Consider the following 19,957-nt stretch of genomic DNA (forward strand, 5'->3'; position numbering starts at 1 on the left):
TTCAAAACTAACATATTTTCATACAAACTTACATCCTCTATTTAATCCCTTTGGGACATGAATTTAAAAAAAAATAAATTCTTAGTGATTACCTATGTTATGTAAGTAACTCCTATTCAAAATTTCATGTTTCTAAGCACACCGGTGCGTTGTCTTTTATTCGGTCAGTGTTAAGAGTGATATTAAGTAGTTACGTTACAACTTCGCACTATCAAAGAGTGGCCAAAATGAGTCGACGAACTTCTGCAGACAGGCACGTCGGACAGGTAGCACAGTGGAAACTGCTCACACAGAAATTCGAACCCACACTCCGGAACCTCATTCGTTTAATTTTCAACCCACTTCCGACAATTTACAGTCTAATAAATTTGCAACACGCGTGGCGCGGATTCGAGCCCCAAGAGGCACCTCGCTAAATAAAAATGAAATCACTAAAATACCTGTATTTTTATCTAAATCACAACCGGAATTCAAACCTCATTGACACAGGTAAAAAGGCGGGCCCGTTTTTCTATGTCCAGATCTGACACTCGAACCACGAGCACATAATTTATATAAATATAATTTTAAAAAATTCTTTAAACGCGATATCTATCAATAATATTCACAATTAATAAATGTTTTTAATTATATGAACCAGTGTTCAATACCAAACACTGAAGAATAATATTTGAAGGCACATATAGTTTTTATTTGTATTTATATTTTTTTTTGTGTAGCCTTTATTTTTCCTCCTGTCCAAAAAATTCACTCTCGTAATCAGTTCATGCGGCGCCTGAAGAACGCGCGAGAGCCCTGCTCGCCTTTCCGCGGCTCTTGGAACTGTGCCGTGTATTAGGGATTTAGGCACGTTTTATTTAAAATTTTGTAATCTTAAATATTTTTTGGAAATATTATTATTTTTTTCTCTCATCTTATTTTCTTTACGGCCAGGCCCTCAGCCTCTGTTCTCAGAGGCGAGCTGATTTTCTTTCCCAGCCTCATGCTAGCTTAGCAATCTGGCTAATATTTCTCCCGCCTCCAGGCACGTCGGGGGCCGGTAACTTTATTTCTTCGCGGGTCTACTTTTGCCTACAGCAGCTTGTGAAGCAGTGCTGAGCCCTGCTAACTCTGTCACGAATCGGTATAGGGTTCACTAGCAGCAAGACACGACAGGAGGATCCCTTGGGCCTTGTGTCCCACAGACCATGCGTTTTTTGAAGCCATCCCCCTCCTGCTCACCCACCACTTTCTTCTCAGAAGTGTGGCTAGCAGCGACGACCGCACGGGGACGTTAACCGGAGTCAAGGCCATCTCAGGTTTGACAGCCGCAGTTACGATTCTGGACTTTAGCGACACCTAGCGACGGCTGTGCTAACTAACGCCACCTGTGGGCGTAGGCAGCGCCGACACCAGCGCTCGCGCGGAGGTAACGACAACCTTTCCCCTCCTTATGTCTCAGGCCGCTAGGTGGCACCTCTGGTTACTCCATTACCCCCTAGCTTGACACTCTCGTCGGTCACTAGTCGATTTATTAGTACTTCTTCTCGCCACCTAAAGATAGCGCCTCAGTCGCGCAGTCACTTCAGTAAGATCTAATTTTTTTTATGCCGGACACCTTCGGGTGGGCTCGGTCATTTTCGGCTCAGAGCCTACTCCCCCTCCCATTCTCTAGAGATCCCGCGCTTAGGATATTCTGGTGGTATCACGCTCTGAACTTACTTCGGTGCGCGCCTCCTGACTGACTGGTACCGTTTGTATCTGCGATCTTCGGCGAATCATCGACATCGTATATTATGTAGTCTTCTCAGACTAGAGGGATGGAGTCCCTAGCTAAAATTATTAACCAGTCAGTAGTTTAGTTGAAAGTAGAGAAACTTAGTATTTTTATATAATTTATTTTCTAACTATTCGTGATGACTTCCGTGGCTACCGCGAATCGTGGTACGAGTTTGCGGAGACGAGACGCCCTCTCCTGAGCGCCAGGACCAACACCCTGTTTTGGTAAGTCTTGACGTCATTCCCCCCCTTTAATTTCCCGCTATTGGCCTTTTGCGCCATTTAAGTATACTGTCTGGAAACAGGTCTAATTCTTTGGAATTTGGACTTCTGTTTCAGACAGGGTTCCAAGTTTGGGGCAACCAAAATCCTCTGCCAGAACCTCTGGAGTCGGTTCCTGCGCAGAATCCACCATCTTTAGGCCTACTACTTAGATCACCGTCTACCTACAGCCCCGGGTGATACCCGCATAATTCTATCTTTTTATTCACGAACTCAAAAATAGTGTAACCCAGTTAAGACAGCGGACAGTAAAAAGCAGTTCGAGGAGAAGAAATTTATATTATGTTTTGCAAGGACTATATGTACAACCTTTAAAGTTACCAATGTTGATTTCATTCATGTTTTTAAGTATCGTTATTTTGGTTAAACATTCAGGGCCGGCCCGATAGTCAATAAGTTCAAAAAAATATATATATATATATAATATAATAGGTGTAATGGTGAGGAATTTAAGTAAGATCACTTATCAATAGAAAAACCGATGTTACTAAGGAAAATTTAATCTATAAAAGAAAGAAAGAACAATAATTAATAAAATAAGGAAGTCTATAGATGTAACAGTTGTTTTTATTTATTTAATATATAATAACGATCCTTTTTCTCCCAAGTGCTCGTAGGGAGTCTCTAAATTTTCTTTGTTTACTCCTAGTGTCGCCTCTGTTGTTGACTTTTATGGTTATTAATTGAGGGCCCCAGTAATCAAAGTTTCCAAATATTTTTACCTTATTATTTAATTATTCTTTAAGACACTAGGGGTATTACAGAACATATGGTTGGTCAGGACCTCGTTGATTGGCGCGTCCTCGCGCCGATACAGTTTGCGGCACATCCTGTCTGTATAAGCAACTTGTCTGAGCACACAGGTAGATAATCCACTAGAGTTCCGTCGAATCTTGCTCCACTATCCGATGAAAAACTTAGGCACTTCACTCTTTCGTAAGGTTATATGTTGTTATTTTTCTAAACGTTCAATTAAAGACTTTTTCAACAATAATGCATGTTTTATGTTAAAAATAATATCAGGCAATATTATGTAACGCAGGCAAACGTTGTCAAAAAAAAAAAGCCTCTCGTTGCTAATAATCAAGAAGTCGGTTTTACTATCGTTCCCTATTTTTATTTTTGGTCCTGAATTCTAATTTGGAGTAATCCAAAAAAATTTTTGGTGCGTTTTGAGATACTCGCAAAAAAAACGGTGAAATAAATGTACGTTCTTTTTTTTTTGTTATTCGCTTATAATTTCTACAGTTTATGTAGTAGGGAAAAACTCACTTCTACCGTTTTTAAAATAGACAACATTATCCATAATTAAGCTCAACCTCATCTCTGTACGTCCTAAAGTTATCAAAAAAGTGAATTTTTAATTTTTGTGTCAAATTTAGAGCTAATTTATTGGGAAACATATTGTCTCTTAGAGGCAAATCATTGGGTGTGAAGTTGTAGAAAATATATTTAACTTTTATGCAAGCACGTTTGTAGACCCAATGATTAACTCTTAATTTGCAAAAAAAAAAAAAAAAAAAAAAAAGATTATTGGATTTTGGATGATTCGATCTGAACCATTTCCATGACTTGAAAACTTAACCAAAAATGTAGACTTTCATTTTGTACAATTTCCTAGGGCTACTATAGTAATATTATAAATAATCTTACTATAAATATGTTAAAATACATGTTTTATATTATATATTATAACACGTTAAGGTATTAATTAATTTATGGTATAATTATAGGCATACAAGGAGTATTCCAAACTAAGGACATAGTTGACATAGGGCTTCAGCAGCTATTTATAGCGGCGAGTGTGGAAACTACTTGTGATTCGCGTCCATAAATTTATTTGTGTATATTTATTACGCTCAACATTATTTTTTAAAAAAACCTACAGTATAAGTTTCCTGGTTTCGTATTATTCGTGTATTTGCTCGTTATGGGGGTTATATGTTATACATCTTTTACTAGTAATAAAGACTAGTTAAAAAATGTTGTGTGCATAGTAATGTGAATAATCATTAATATTTTACTATAATTATAAACTTACATATAAAAGACAAGTTAAGTGTATATAGTAAAAAACCGCGAAACTTCCACGCCATGGAAAGGGCTTAGATCAAATCATCCAAAATTTAATTTTTTTTCTTTCTCGTAAACTATGAGTCAACCATTTGGTCGTGCTGTGCTGTGCTTAAATTAAAGTCCGACGGATTTGCTACAACTTCACACCTTACGATTATTCTCGTAGTATCAGTAAGTATGTTGCCCAATATTTGACTCATTTAACCCAAAACTTAATATTTATTTTTATGGAAAAATGGCCCTTTTTTGAAGTGTTGTTTACATTTTAAGCAAAAATTAAAAAAAAAAGTGTGAAATTTTCGTTGTTTCTTTTAAATATCTAAAAATGCATTGAAAAAATTAAAAAAGATAACGCTACGTTTAACTACTCTTTGTAGTATGTATTAATGTGGAGATACGGTAAATTCAACAAATCTCATACTTAAGTTATTTCCTCGCTTCTTATTTTGATGTTTTTTTTTTCCTCTACTAACCCCAAATATGTATATTTATTAGTTTTATAATTTATGTAACTAATTAAAATAGTCACAATATTATTATTAATATTTGGATGCATTAGTTTCACTCAAAATAATCACATCATAATACTATTTTCATTAACTTAATTTGGTTTCAATAACGTTTAATGTTTCATTTAACATTAAAATCAATTATACATACAAGATTTGCTCTTCTAGTAGTAAAATATGGCGTCAGTTTTCTTTAAACTATATGATTATTAAATTTTACTTAAATATTGTTTATTTATATATTTATTTAGAAAATTGTAACCGAGATAGTACGGGTTGTGACGATTTTTGAAACATCTGTCAATTCAATAAATAATGGAAACACTATTTCAAAGATTTCAAGTTCTTACATAATAAGTTACATTTAGTTTCTTGTAAAATGAACCGTGTTATAAGAAAAACTGTAGCTCTATGTGTAATATAATTTGGAAATTATAATAATTTTAAAGAAAAGTTCTCTATTTTATAGTTTAAACTACACCATTTACTGTAAGAAAATACGTATACATAATCTGCTTGTGAAAAAAAAAATATATCGTATTTCTTTCAGCTTATAAATGTTTACAACCTGAACCAAGTAAATTTAAGTTTTGTATTATATTTTGATACCTATATAAAATCAGAAATTTTTAGCCTGTAGGACAAACCTATATCTTCTACGGTATCAAATAACTGAAATGAATGAGTGAAAATGAAACGGATTTTGTACACGAGTAGGTACTTATGAATAAAGACTGATGGCTTTAAAAGTTCACAAACGTACCAGCAAAATTTGGTTCTTAAGAAATGGCAGTTGTCATGCATATTCAGTAGAATAGAATAAACTCAGGACGCGTGGTTTACGTAGGAATTCATGTAGTTTTAGTGATATGCTAAGGATTATATCTTTAATTATTTAAGATATATTTAATCTAAAGTCTCAATATGAAATAAAATCGTCCATGTTTCACAACTGACCAAAATTTAAGAATTATATACATAGTCAAGTGAAAAAAAAAATTAATACGTATGATTATTAAATTTGTAACTTGCATAGATTTTATATGAGAATAAAATTATTTTCAACTTCTAAAGGATTATTAGATATGTAATACAGACTTAATTTGTTTTATAACCAGCGCGTATTAGGAGTTTTTTGAAATGAGATATTGTCACCAAAGGTCAAAGTGACCGAAACCCCTTGAACGGTCATTAGGCATCCAATTAATAATCAGAATATTAACCTTTGTGCCTAAGGTCATTCTCAACATCGCATCGAACACACCTCACTGCAAGTAAAAACACGTTGGAAATTCAACAAGTAGGCAGACATTAAAATGTTTCCAATCTAATTGCAAACGATGTGAAAAACACTAATTTTAAGCCGATAGTTGAAATTGTTTATAGTAACAAAACAATGTAATTTTTAATTATGTGTTTTAGAATCGCGGTGCTGCGGAATCACGTTACGGAAAAAAAAAGTTTTGCTTCAGACGTACAAAGACCAGGGCATTAACATTTCCAAACCCATACGCGTTTCTCTCGTTTATCTTCGCTTATCGAACAATCCCGTCGGCACGCACATTTTCGATTACAGTTCCCCCCCCCCCCCCTCAGATTCCTTTGAGGAGTTTACAAAAGGGAACGATTTCTCGTAGGCAAGTAATGAACTACCCCCGGAACGATGTGACAGGAATGATTGCCAAGACGTATGGACCTGGTGACAGTTTAATCCGATTTGATAAGATCTTGTTAATTGTTACGCTGTGGGTTTGATAGAACGCGAAAGAATTAGAGAACTACATTTCTTAAAGAGGCGCCAAGAGACAGTTCCCGAACAGTACGAATACCATATATTGGATCACTAGAGTCTAAGTCTTAAAATTAAAATTTTAAAAGAGGAATGATAACAAGTAATTTTTACTCCGTTATTAAATACCAAGAATTGTTTTTAATAAAACGCCTACATTCCAGTGATAAAGCATTTTAATACAAAGAGAGCGTAATACTCCATTAAAAAAAGTTGTTGTTTAAATCCTTTACCAGCAGCAGTGTTTATCTGTGCCTGATAATAACCCAGTGCCTGTATTTCTTAATTAGTTCGAGCCCCGTAACCATATTATTTTTATTTACGACTTGTGAAACGACTACGTCTAAATTGACTTTTTTTTAGTCAAACGTCAGAAAAAGCAAGTTACCACATATTAAGTTGATGAATTCGTTTATCTACAAAACGATCATAAAATACAAGGACGTCCGTTAGATAATGCTGAAGTCAATATAAGAATTCCAATCAAAATATTATATCAGACTCTATAGACGTTACGAAATAAATTATGGGGATTAATTTATAAAGATAATAAAGACTTTTTAAAAATTGAATATGATTTTATATGATAATTACTACTTTTGCGACATTTTTATTTAGAGTGATATTAAAATGAAAAACTCATTTACCCGTATGAGTTCCTGGTAAATTAAATTTTATTATTTTATTAATTTGCTGTTAATATTTTAAGGCTTTAAACCATAAAGTTAATTAAGACTTCTTCAACAGAATTTTTCAAATAATAGACTATATTAATTATCACTTGAGTTTAAATTATACTATACTGAAGTCTAATTTCTAGTACGACCCGAGGCTACAGCAATGTATAAAACTCACAGAAATCTTCTTCAGAAAATCTTCCAAGTCAGAGAGAATAAATTATTTCTGAAAACGCCACCGGCGAGAATGTATTATTACTGTCTTTACCTGGAAAGTTTCTAGAACGTCAACATACAAAAGCTTCAGTTAGCTATATTGATTCATGTAGAAAGCCTGTAGACATCCCACAGGAATAATAACATATAATTTTTTTTTCTCCAGGGAAATTGTTCAAATAATATATAATTCACTGTTAACAAATGGTTATAAAAGAAAAAAAATTAGAGGCTTAATTAGTTTCAAATAAGTTCTATATGTAAAACATTAATGTAAATTCTATTATAACAATGCTAACAGGACGTATTTTCCATAATTTAATGCATGCTGTTAATGCCTTTGTAAAAATACGCACAAAGCCAAAAGTTAATTACAAATAAATATTTTTTAAAAAAATATGAGTCCTTCAGTACACGCCAAAGATAATGTACCCATCTAACCTCGGTAACGAGTTAATTTATGTGTGTTCATGTTTGCAAATAAACGTGTAGTGCGAAACTGGGACACGAAATTTAAAGTAGAATTCTTTTTAAAAAGGCCGAGCGTGGTAAATATACGAAAAGTGTTCATTATAAGGAAAAAGTGTAAAATTTATTACCCTGTTTAAAACCTAACCATAATTAAGAGTAACAAGATGCCACTATTGTTTTCTCAGGGCAAGCCGAACATCAGGAGTACCGAACGCGTCGCATGAAAAATGCCCCGACGCTGAACCTGTGACATTTCCTCCTACACCGGAATTGACTTCCGTTCCACTATCTAAATTACTCCTATCAAATACCGTTTACAGATTTATATAGATGTTCACAAAATAAATGGTTGTCTGTAAAGTCGGTTTACGGACGATAGTTTAACGTGAAAACGTCATAACAAAACATTGATGAAATGATTGCATACTTTTATGAATACAATTGAATCATTTTTTATTTTAATAATAAAAGAATAAATACTTGAAATTATACTAGTAATCAGATTTTTAAAATGCAAGAATAATCAACCTTTATTGCCGAAATTGTTGTAATAAGCAATGAAAACCACATTAACTTTTCACTTCACTTTATAACCAGTCGACGAAACAGTTCACGTGTAGATGTAAGTTGTGTGCTGCCGCTGTCTTTCTTCTCCTCGGACGCATAGGCCAATCGAGTGGAAGAGAGATGCGGCGCAAGCGTACAATGAGCGTAACGGGACACAGCGTAATGGAACGATGTGCGTAACGGGACACTTTTTCGTGCGGGCAGCCGGCGTTCATCGATTTATTAGACGTTGTCACGTCAAAAAAGATCCAAATTACCCAGTTATGTACTATTTTACTTAGAATATATGGACATTTTAGTTTCTCCACTACCCACAGGGTAGCGCACGCTACGAATAGGCGTATTTCTTGGCAGCTCCTCCAATATGCTGAGGTACTACGCTGTGGTATTCTCAACCACGCTCCAGCTGTTGTGACGTCACAGCAGGCTCTAAGGCACTATAAATACTTGATATAGCACCTAGAGCCCTAGCAGGCTCACGTCAGATACATAGAGAAATGCGCGTGCACAACGGACGACTTCGTCCGTGACGGCTATGTGCAAACTGCATTCTGGAAGAAACAGCCGACATTGTACAAGTACTCGACACGCTACCGCATGTTTACAATAATCTTCCGGCTCTGAACGCGATCAATAAATAATCTAATTGTCACATAGAATGTTCGTCTCATGTATTCTTGCATTAATTTTCACTTAGAGCAAAACATCATGTTAAACATCCGTCTCTTAACTCTCATAGTTATACCAGAAACAAAACATGTTTGGACGTACATGAAAATTAATTATGGAAATACAAAATTATGTGACAAACAATAAGGTTTTCTTTGACTTATTCTTAATTTTATAACAGGAATTACTGTTAAACTACAACGTAGCGTAACTGTAAGCCTGAACATATTATTTATTCTAAAACAAATAATACATGCGGTAAATTTTTGAACTAAATAAAAACTAAACAAATTTAAATCATGTTGGAGTATTGACTAAAATATAATTATATTTTAAATGAAATTTGTTACAGTTTTAATTACAAGAATAAATAAAAACTTAACACATTATGCGTAATGTAAGACCACTTTAGGTTTTACTACTGGTACAAACATTTCCACGTAGTAATATTATTCATTAAAAATAATGTGTTGTTTGGAAACAAGCATTTCAGTTTAAGTGACAAACAGTGATTTAAATGGCTTTAAATTTACTATAAATAGTAAGAACTAAATTTGTAACTTTTTATATCAAATTATATATATTTTTTTATATTATGTCCATATTTAAACTTTTACTTTTTGCTAGGACAACTTTTCGTATGCGTAGGTGTTCCTTCGAATCTGAATATTTTTAAGTGAAAATTTTAAAGAAAATGTATTAATTTTAAAATGCTTTTTATCGAACTTAAATATTAATTGTAAATCGTCACAGTAAAACTTAGGTAAAAAATAGTACTTGCCTGTAGGCTTACGTATAAATGCATTTAGCATAGGCCGACACTAAAGTTTCATTATTTATTTCCAGAATATTTATTCTGCATTGCGCTGGTGACTGGAATATTAGAAAAGAAATACTTTAGTAAGGAATGCATTCGGTAGCGTACTTTTTCATAATAAAAATAAGGTCTTAATATATTAATTTGGCGATGGTTTTAATTGTACTGTCGTTTATTAAAAATCTACTCATAAAATACAGATGCCAATTTAAGTTTTCAAAAATGTTGACCACTTACTTCCTAATCAGTTTATTTGCTAGCGAATATGCCAGGGAAATTTTATGCCTAAGGCGCAGTGTGGTATGTGCCAGCGCCCAGATCTAATTTATTGTTTCTTGTAGAATCATACCCAGCAGTTCGAACTAAGTATCAATATATGTCACATCAGAAGTTGCCAGATATACAAATGCAGTTGCCTTGACATTCCTAATGCATCGCACATTGCAGGTATAACTCATACTCTATCCTTCCACATGCTGTGTCATATCAGCTGTTGCTTCCCGTAATGCAAAGCGCCCGGCCAATAAGAAAACCGATATTGCATTCAGAAGCAAAACAATAAATTAAGCGTTTATCGAGTGAACTTAGTGCTATGGAATTTGTACTATGTTCCTACTTTTGAATAAGTATTTTACCAGTTTTATTTGTAAGATTAATAACATTTTTAAGTGAAGTACCAGATTTAAAAAATAGGATCATATTTCAGTCTCGTTATTTTAGTAAAACAAAATGTACTTTTTTTAACATTGAGGAACCTACGCAGATTCTAAACATGTTGTAGACAAATAAAAAAATAGAAACTTCGTACTGACTGTTACTTAAATAAAAAATTATTTGATTTTTCGACAAGTTATTTGTAACATTTTATATTTAGTAGAAATTTATGATGCTCAATATTAAAAAAAATCAATATTTGGGGACAGTAAACACCGGAAACTAAACGAACGAGTTATGTGGAAAATAAAGGTGTCACCCCCAATTATTTCGATGTAACAATTTTGTTACAGCGACAAAATTCATAGTGTTAGTTAATTTTCGTTCTATTAAACATAGTTCCGACGATCATCTTAATCTTAATATTTCACAAAATTTTGAGAAGCAGTGTCGTAACTTGAAAATGCGTATTAAATCTTAAAAATCGAGTGTGCCAATTCATTCATAATTAACCTTTATAAATAACATTCTTCTATAAGGTTCAACGTAGTAAAGTGTTTTAAAAACACAAGATTTTGAGCGCGAAAACGGGTGCACCGAATGGATTCTGAGTGAATTTTGATTTTAGAGTATTTAATTGTAACATCTAATATTAAAGCGTAATTACGTAGTGCATTGTTTTTGTAGTTGATAGGGTTAAAAAAGAGTATAAGGTCACCATTGTTGATGAAATTGTAGACATACGCCATCATATAGAATTTGTCCGTTGAAAAGTATGAAATGATAAACAAAGTACGTAATTATTTACAAATCACAGAACCGTTATTTTATAAAATAAATAAGTCAAAATATATGGATTATCGAATAAATATATACTTAAATCAGTAAAACCACAACAAACAACTACTGGTGTCGATCGGCAGACAGACATGAACGACACAACTGAACAGTGCTGAATAATACAGTAACGAGAAACTAGAAACATACAAATAAACTAAGACAACATAACGAAGGCAACACAGGCGACAGACACAGGTCGCCATGCATGAATACTGCTTAGAGCCGCTTTATTCCCGGCTGATCAGCCGCGATGTTGGCGCCACACTCAAAACGTTGGGTGAAGTGTAATGCCAGCTCCGTGGACTGTATTTTAGGGAAGTAAATGTGTTTTAACGACGGAAATCCTGATTCGTTCTTACCAACCACTATCAGGCGTGGTCAAACAATGTTTTGGAGAGTTGCAATATAGCTACTATGATGGGTTAGAGAGCGACTTGAAGTACGTCATCGCCAGATGGACGAAAGCTACAGTGATTTATCATTATTATTTTTAAAAAAATGGAAATCCTTGGAAACTCAGTGGCAAACGATATAACTTGTAGAATTGCAAGCGAAAGCTTTGCACAAATTTTAATTGTACCAAAGCTCTGCCTTGAAATTTTACGAACGATATCATTGGCAACTGAGTTCCCAAGGAAGGTTGTACAATTTTTTTTTTTAATGTATGCAGTGGTGATCGACACTTTAAACACGCTGGGTTGAAACCACGCGGGGAAAAAAAATTGGTTGTCTGTAAAGTCGGTTTACGGACGATAGTTTAACGTGACGTCATAACAAAACATTGATGAAATTATTGCATACTTTTATGAATAAAATTGAATCATTTTTATTGAATTATCACTATTTTGTATGGTTACAAAGAAGGAGTGAAATGAAATCTACAATTTAAATGATAAATTTAATTTAATTTTCACTCATTAATTCAAATATGTTTATTACTTTAACGAAGAGATTATTTTAACTATAACTTTTATACATGTTTGCTATTTAACTTCTTCCAATCTGTGTTATTCTTTTAAGGATAGGACGATGACAGGAAAAGTAGGGAACGAATGGGAGTGTTTCAAGTCTAATGTGCCTCGAAAAACGTTCCAATCGAGTGGAAGAGAGATAGATGCGGCGCAAGCGTACAATGAGCGTAACGGAACCTTTTTCGTGCGTGCAGTCGGCGTTCATCGATTTATTGGACGTTGTCACGTCAAAAGGTCACGCGCGTCTTGTGCTGCTATGGGGTTTGTTGGCGGGCTGTGGCAGCGGCTGACCGCCCTGTGGTCGCCCTAGCTAACGTGGCCCAGACACAGGGGGGGGGGGGAACCTGGGACAGTTGTTTTTGCGGGGGATCAGTGGACATGGCCGACTGAGGCGCTACGAGGCGACTCACCGCACGTGCGTGCAGGGGTGGAAGGCGGCCGGGTTGTCCTGGTTCGAGAACCTGGGCAGCGACCCCTGCAGCAGCGCCAGCCGGAACATCAGCAGCACGCTCAGCTGGAACACAACATGGCGGCGGTCGTGACGTCACCTGCCCCTGCCTCGCGCTCCGACGCGCTCCTGGGCGACTCGTCCGTTGTTCCTCTTCCCCGCTTTCCCTTGGGTCCACCACAGCTGCTCGACACTTTACAGACCACTTTGTTGACTTTCAGTGTAACATAATATTCTTCTTAATAAAGAAACGAGTACTTTTTAATGTCAAATAATATTTCAAATTTCAATATTTCAAAAAAAAATAACTTGTGGAAAAACCAATTAACAATATAAATGAATGAATCGTAAAGTTTAAATTTCTGTGCTTCCAGTAACTTAGTGATATATACTATTTTATTTTATTCATGCGTCGACCAATTTTAGGAAAATTCACAACAAAATATAAAGAACAAACAGAATCACGTCGAAGGACGCTTGTTTACTGGTTGACAGGAAGGGTTTAGGAGCAAGAAACTAATGTTAATTACATTATATTCACACTATTCCATGCTGCATGTGTAATTTGTCTGATAATAAAGCGCTGGAAAAGAAAATTTTAAAATGACATTACTACTAAAACGAAATAAATATTTAAATTCTATACATATGTTCAGTAACAACCTCATAAACTTGTCTTGAAAGATTTATTATAGTATTTTTTATTATATTTGTAACTTTTGCCAAAATATTATAATCAATAATTCTACCTTTGATACGCAGTATATCTGCTAACATTATTAACTATTATAACAGTGTTTTGCCTGATAATTCTAGGATATTTAAGACTTTTTTAAATAATATAATAGTTAAGTTTTTATAAGTATATATTTTTTGAAGTTAGGTTTATGTACTTATGTATTTCATCTATATGATTGTTTTTGGTTTTTCTTCTCGTTTAGTGCTAGCCTCTTTTGGACAGCGTGTGTTGGCTATCAATAATAAATAAATAAATGTTTCTTGTCCAGAGTCTGGTTTCTCGCAGTTCAGCCGACCACAGAGGACTAGCAGCCGATCTCTCGACCATCGGGAGTTCTGTGGTCTCTTCGAAGGTGGCTGCTTGTTAACCTCAATTGCCAGACACGTACGAGTATAACTAACCTTTAACCTTTGAATCAAAAGCCTAAGGCTTATCAAGTTCAAAACAGAAAACGTTCCGGAATTCGCCATAACGGGGTGGGATTCTCCGGCAGAGAAATATAGCGGCGGGTGCTAAAACTGCGTGCGATTTGTTGAAACTATATGCGATTCGCGAAGTTGACAACACAATTTGCTTATATTTATCAGCACGGAATTATTTTTAAGAATTCTACGTTAAATATTATGTCAGATTTTTGTTATATACGTTTATTTGCTACATGATAAAACATTAATTTGCCCGTTACCGAAGTTATAAATCACACATGTCTGGTGAGTACTGAAAGACTCCGTCCGAATTTTTTTTTTTGAAGACCGGTTACCGAAAAATCAAAAATGTTAAATCCAAATTAAATATTTTTGTTTCTGGAAAAAAAATACCTGTACGTGAACAGATTAGCTTTAAATATTTTGTAATCAATTTGGTGAACCTAAGTTCAAAATGGACCAGTGCAGGCAATACTTAAAACCTGAACGCTCGCGCCTGGCGAAGCGACAGGAACACGATGCTAGAGACATGCAAAATTCGCGGATTCATTTCGCGATAGGCTGGCATCAAAACAACTATACCTTCGTACCGCTTCTGCGATTGGCCCACATTTTATCCGGGGGAACTGTGAGCCAATGGGAAACACTAAACCAAGAAAGTGCCGAATTACGGACAGCCTAGTTGAGACGTCTCACGCGTCAGTAGCCAATGAACCGGTGTCGATTTCCGCGAGTACATATTTAAAGGACTGTGGAGTCCATCCTAGAGGTCGATGAATCCGCGAGTTTTGCAGGTCTCTAACGATAACTTTCCAACGGAAGGCGAGTCGCGTCCGCGAATGGCGTCACGCCGAAGTCGGACACGTCGCTTCCTTTGCGACTCCAGCAGTAACGAGCGCCTGTCGTCGACTCCCGCGCGACGCGAGTCAACGCCGTGTCCGCCTTCCAGGAGGGGACAGACAGCTCCCAGCGAGTGCTACATCAAAGAGACCCGGCCTCGCTGCCTTTGACGCGGGACAGCGGATGGAACCGACTCTTAAGGGGAGGGACTCGCGGAACACAGGAGGAAAACAGGCGCCTGCCTACCACGGACGTTCTTCTGCTTGTCGGGACCGTCGACTCCTGTCTACGAGTGAAAGAGAGGCACAGGAAGTTTGTGGCCGCGACGTTTAACTGCCCAAACGGTGAGACTCAGCTGGCGCATTGCTTCATGTTGCCAAACATGTTGCACTTCACACGACGCAGTTCCAATTAAGTAAGGGTTTTGATATTTTAGTGCCGATAATACATGTATACTGCCGACAATTAAATGTGTAGTTTTGTAGTTTCTGCATTTAATTTTGATTCTGGATCGTTAAAAAATACTTTTAACAATAAATATATCCATAATGAACATTTTAAATTCAAACAAATTATAATTTTCATTTATATAAATACTACCTGTGAATTTCAGGTTATGTGACTTTCATTTTATTCTTTCAAGTGAACATAAATTGTGAAGTGATTGAAAATAAATTAGCTGGTGAAGCACACATATTAGTTCAGTAACCATAACTACAACAATATTTCAGAGCAAGAATGTAATACAAAACAAAGATCACTGACATGAACTCAAAGACAGCATGCATAAACCTGTACCTAGGTACAAGGCAAAATTTATTATTGATAACATTTACTAACATACATACACATTTACTTAATATACTCTACTATCACAAATTAACGTGATAATTGTCAATATCGCGTGACAGAAGTATTCCTAACAATTCTAGGGCTTCAAAATGTTATAAATAGTCAATGTGTCAATATTTACTATGATGTGATTTCAGTCAAACATTATTACGTTAAAGCTAAGTGTATTTAATACTAAGAGAAGAGACTTCCGTGTTTTACAACGTGCCTCGTCAAGTTTTCGATAAAATTTGTATTCCTTAAAGTTATAAGTATTTGTTAGTAAATCTGAAATTTAGTGACAAAAAAATGTTTCTTCCTATTTACCATAATTTATTATTTTTATAAGTGAATGGTAATAAAAATCTATCCAAAACCAAATTTATTAAAAACTTTAACTGAAGAAGCACATGCCAACCAACGTGGTAAAATTAGTTGAATTCAAGGGTTTTTATGCTCGAATCCATTAAGTTTGAATGTGTCTAGTGTTTGCTACTGAAAGTTAAAGAATAGTTTTGCTGTAAGGTGCACCTTTCTCATCCACTGTAAAGCTTCAAGGCGTAAAATCGTGGTTTTAAAAAGCACAATATAATAAAAAAGGCAACTCATAGATAAGCACAAAATAGTAAGATTCTGACTAAACATGTTTAGAAATTTGCCTATTTTCATTTTATTGAAACACTTAAAAATGTTAAATGCGATGATGGTATATGGGTTTTTTTTTCATCTAAAGCAAAAAGTGCTTTTGGTTTCAGAATCCGTAAACTAGATTGTTGTTGACTTATATTTAACTCTTAATTTATGTTCAGGTTTTAATAAAAGACTTCATTTGGTTCTTATGAAAAAGTAACACATTTATTTTATCTTAATTGTAATACTATATTTTCTAAATTATAAATGTTCATAATGCATTTGAATTCCTTCTCTAAATTTAGTATTCCCGTCATGATATGAGACCAATTATTTAAAAGAGGAAATTCACGAACACTACAGCCAATAACTTTCGTTAGTTACCTCGAAATTGTTAATAACGCATAATTTTGACTTTTTTTTTGTCGGTCTGTATAGATGATTACAAAGAAATCAACCATAAATATTAATGATATTCTCATACTACAGTTTTACTACAAAAAGCTCTAGTATTGTACCAATTAGGTATGGCGCGTAGGCTAGAAGAATGTACGTAAAAACATAGTGAAAAAAAAATCTGACGTTAAAAGTTACCTCGATATCGACTTAGCAAGTAACTGTAAAATGGGTTTAAAAAAGTTTCAGAATTATGATATGCAAGTTAAAGTTTAAGAGAAACTGGTTTTGAAAACCAGTAACATTACAGAATAACTTTATTTATCAATTGTTCATCTCCTTTAAGAACAGGGCTGTCTCGTCTTCAGTTTTTTTTTTTTTTTTTTTTTTTTTTAAGTGTTTTACGTCCCATGGTAGAGCAGAAAAATGGTACATATAACGAAAAAAAAAAAAACATTATTTTAATAACACTTTCCCATTGAAAAAAAATTTTTTATTTTTAACGAGAATATCCCACGAATAAAAGATGATATTTGCCATATTGAAAATATCACTTAATGTTTCCAATAAAACCAAAATTTATTATTATAACAGCCGCAATTGTTTAGACGTTTGTTTTGCCTGTAATTACTATATATGTATAATATATAATTTCTAGTTCGAGATATTTTTCCATGTACGATTAGGCAATACGCTGAGTTAAGCTGAAAGACAGCTTGAAAATAGATTCCGATAATTTAATCGATATGAAATACGATGGCGCGTGTACTTACTTAACGGGTCGCAATATCCCATAAAAAAAAACCTACAGGATGCAAGTCGCTCAAATGTATACATCTTGATGGCGTGCGCATGGTCTGTAATCGAATTCATAGTTGGCGCAGCGCTTGTAACACAGCTGGCCAGGTTCTAACACGCAGCTCACGCGACAGCCACGGCGCGACACGCAGTGTGGCAAGGGACAACAGAGAACAACAGAACGAGCTCCAGTGTCGCCAACAGCGAACGAGCCCCAGGGTCGCCAACACACCAGACACTCACCGACATGAGCACCTTGGCCGCCCTGCGGGAGAACAGCACCGACTCCTCGCTCCAGCGCACTTCCGCCAGGCTCCTGGAAGCACAGACCAGCACGCGCGCGCACGTGTACCAACCTCGCAACGAACGCAACACGCAACCCAACCCAACAAAGTCACGGGTAACCTAAGATGTACATCAAGTTCTGTCCCTGCCCGAACACGCCCGAACATTCACCTTAGGCCAACCTCGGGCTTATATATATATATTTATATTTCTCTGTTTATTTTAATGTAGCTATACTAACCTGACTAACCGTTACCTAACCGAACACTTTTAATATTTGAATTCATTTTTCCTGCGCAAAAATAAAACAAATCCCGAGGTTGGCCGAAGGTGAATATTCAGGCAGGGACAGAGCTTTATGTGCATCTTAGGTTTCCCAGAAAGTCACAGTCGTTTATAAACAAACGCAAGTCGCGAGACTTCACCAACCCTTTAACTTAAATATGTAAAACATTAGAAAACATATTTTTTTTTACCCCGGGCTTCTTTTAAGAATTAAAATATATAATGAAAAAAAATTTCCAATATTTGATTTTAAAAATTATTTTCTATTACCGTGTGAAAGTTGTAACGAGTGTAAACATCACGTATGTGATACGAAGAACATCGTGGGCTTCTATTTACATGACGTCTGCGCCTTCAAGAATTTTTCGGGACACATCTCTTCTTCAGATTTGGCCATCGAAATAGGAAGTCAAAACGTAAGGATATTTGGAAGTTGAACAATGATTGCGTCGCTCTATTGCGCCTTGCGTAGTTTATAAACAGGTATTCTAGAATGCGATTTCTGAACATTTTGAGTCTTGCGATTCTTGCGTAGTTTTTAAACCCGGCGTTAGCCCCCGGGGAGATCCATGGTGTCCGAATCCCTTACAGTATTTGAGAGAAGTAAAAAAAAAAATAAGAAAAAAAGAGGAAGACAGGAGTAAGAAAATTACCGAAACTTAACTCCATAAAGTTACTGGCATTATTTGAAAAGATTTTTAAATTATAAGTGAGCTACAATAATAAATTCACTTTTCGTTATAGCTTGACATGCCCCATACACAGAATAATTGTGTTTCCACGTAGTCTATATTTAATGCCGGTTTGCACATTTGTTAGGTACTGTACGCATGTCGTTCATAAAAATTTTACACGTGCATTTCTTGTACATAGTAATATTAGTATATATGTTTTTATGTCGTGTTTTAAGGAAATCTTTAAACAATTGAGTTAATAACAAGGAATTATAAGTAATTAAAATTATAACAAATGAATATATTTAATTTTCATTTTTTCAAGCAAAATTGTTACTTTAATTTATACGTGTGAACGTTAAAGTCCAGAGAATTTATTATTCATAGAGATATAAGTGTGATGATCAATTTTATCTTAAAAATCATTTTTATAGAAAACTTACTCATCGGAACAAAATATTACATAATACATGTACTGGACCCTCCATCACAAAATCCTGGCTGTCCGCCTAAATCACTTCTCCTGAATATTTGGCACCACTGCAGGAAAGTACTTTACGGCGGGGCAGGCAACTCTCCCGACCGCATGAGAAGCACTCAAATATTGCGGCAACCCTTTACCCCCCCCCCCCCCTCTCAACCCCCCCCCCCCCCCCAAAAAAAAAACGACCCTTGCGTGTTTGTGCGTGTCGTAAATATGATCTTCGCAGAAAGTCATCCCGCACTTTCTCTTTCCTCGTCGAAACGTTTCGCGAGGATTTCTGGAGAAAATAAATGGCGAAATACATGGAAAATAAACATTTGATCCTACTTTTAGTCGGTCTAACAACAAATGCACAAAAAAAAAAATTCTTGAGAAAACCACTGCATGCTTTAACTGTGCTTCAAATTTACGTTATCCATTCATATTTTTTTAAGCAAATTTGGATTAAATAAGGAACCCATAAGGAAACTACTGTATCATTCACATAGAAGTATAAACAAATATGTTGTATCGTTCGTAAAAAAAATTCGGTAAACTATTCATTCTTACTTAAAGATTTTATCTATCATTTAAAGGTGTAAAGTAAGTCCTATTATCTTTTTTTCATAGTGTGTAAATCTCTTATAAATGTTCAAGTAAAAGTAAAAACAATTTGAGCTCTTTATCGTAAGTATAAGCATTAAGATAATTAAAGAAAAATGACAATTTTTAACTGTCGATGTGCTTTGAATCTCTTCTTTTTTATGCTTTTCCAGTGTTACATATTTATATACTAATTTATATAGTTTTCGTTTAGTTATTAATATCGCTGATAAATTAAGTAAAG

General features: G+C 35.0%; 1 protein-coding gene across 1 annotated transcript in view; it reads right to left on the minus strand.

Annotated features, from left to right (window-relative positions):
- The window catches only part of LOC134534530 (protein O-mannosyl-transferase TMTC1-like), a 489,863-nt gene that overhangs the window by 246,129 nt on the left and 223,777 nt on the right, over positions 1 to 19,957 (minus strand). Inside the window, exons 5-6 of the mRNA XM_063373013.1 lie at positions 17,647 to 17,719; positions 12,707 to 12,810 (exon numbers count right to left, since the gene is read on the minus strand). Coding sequence (XP_063229083.1) covers positions 12,707 to 12,810; positions 17,647 to 17,719 — 177 coding nt within the window. The remainder of the gene's footprint in view (positions 1 to 12,706; positions 12,811 to 17,646; positions 17,720 to 19,957) is intronic.

This window comes from Bacillus rossius, chromosome 7 (assembly GCF_032445375.1).
Source record: "Bacillus rossius redtenbacheri isolate Brsri chromosome 7, Brsri_v3, whole genome shotgun sequence".
Classification (NCBI taxonomy): Eukaryota; Metazoa; Arthropoda; class Insecta; order Phasmatodea; family Bacillidae; genus Bacillus; species Bacillus rossius.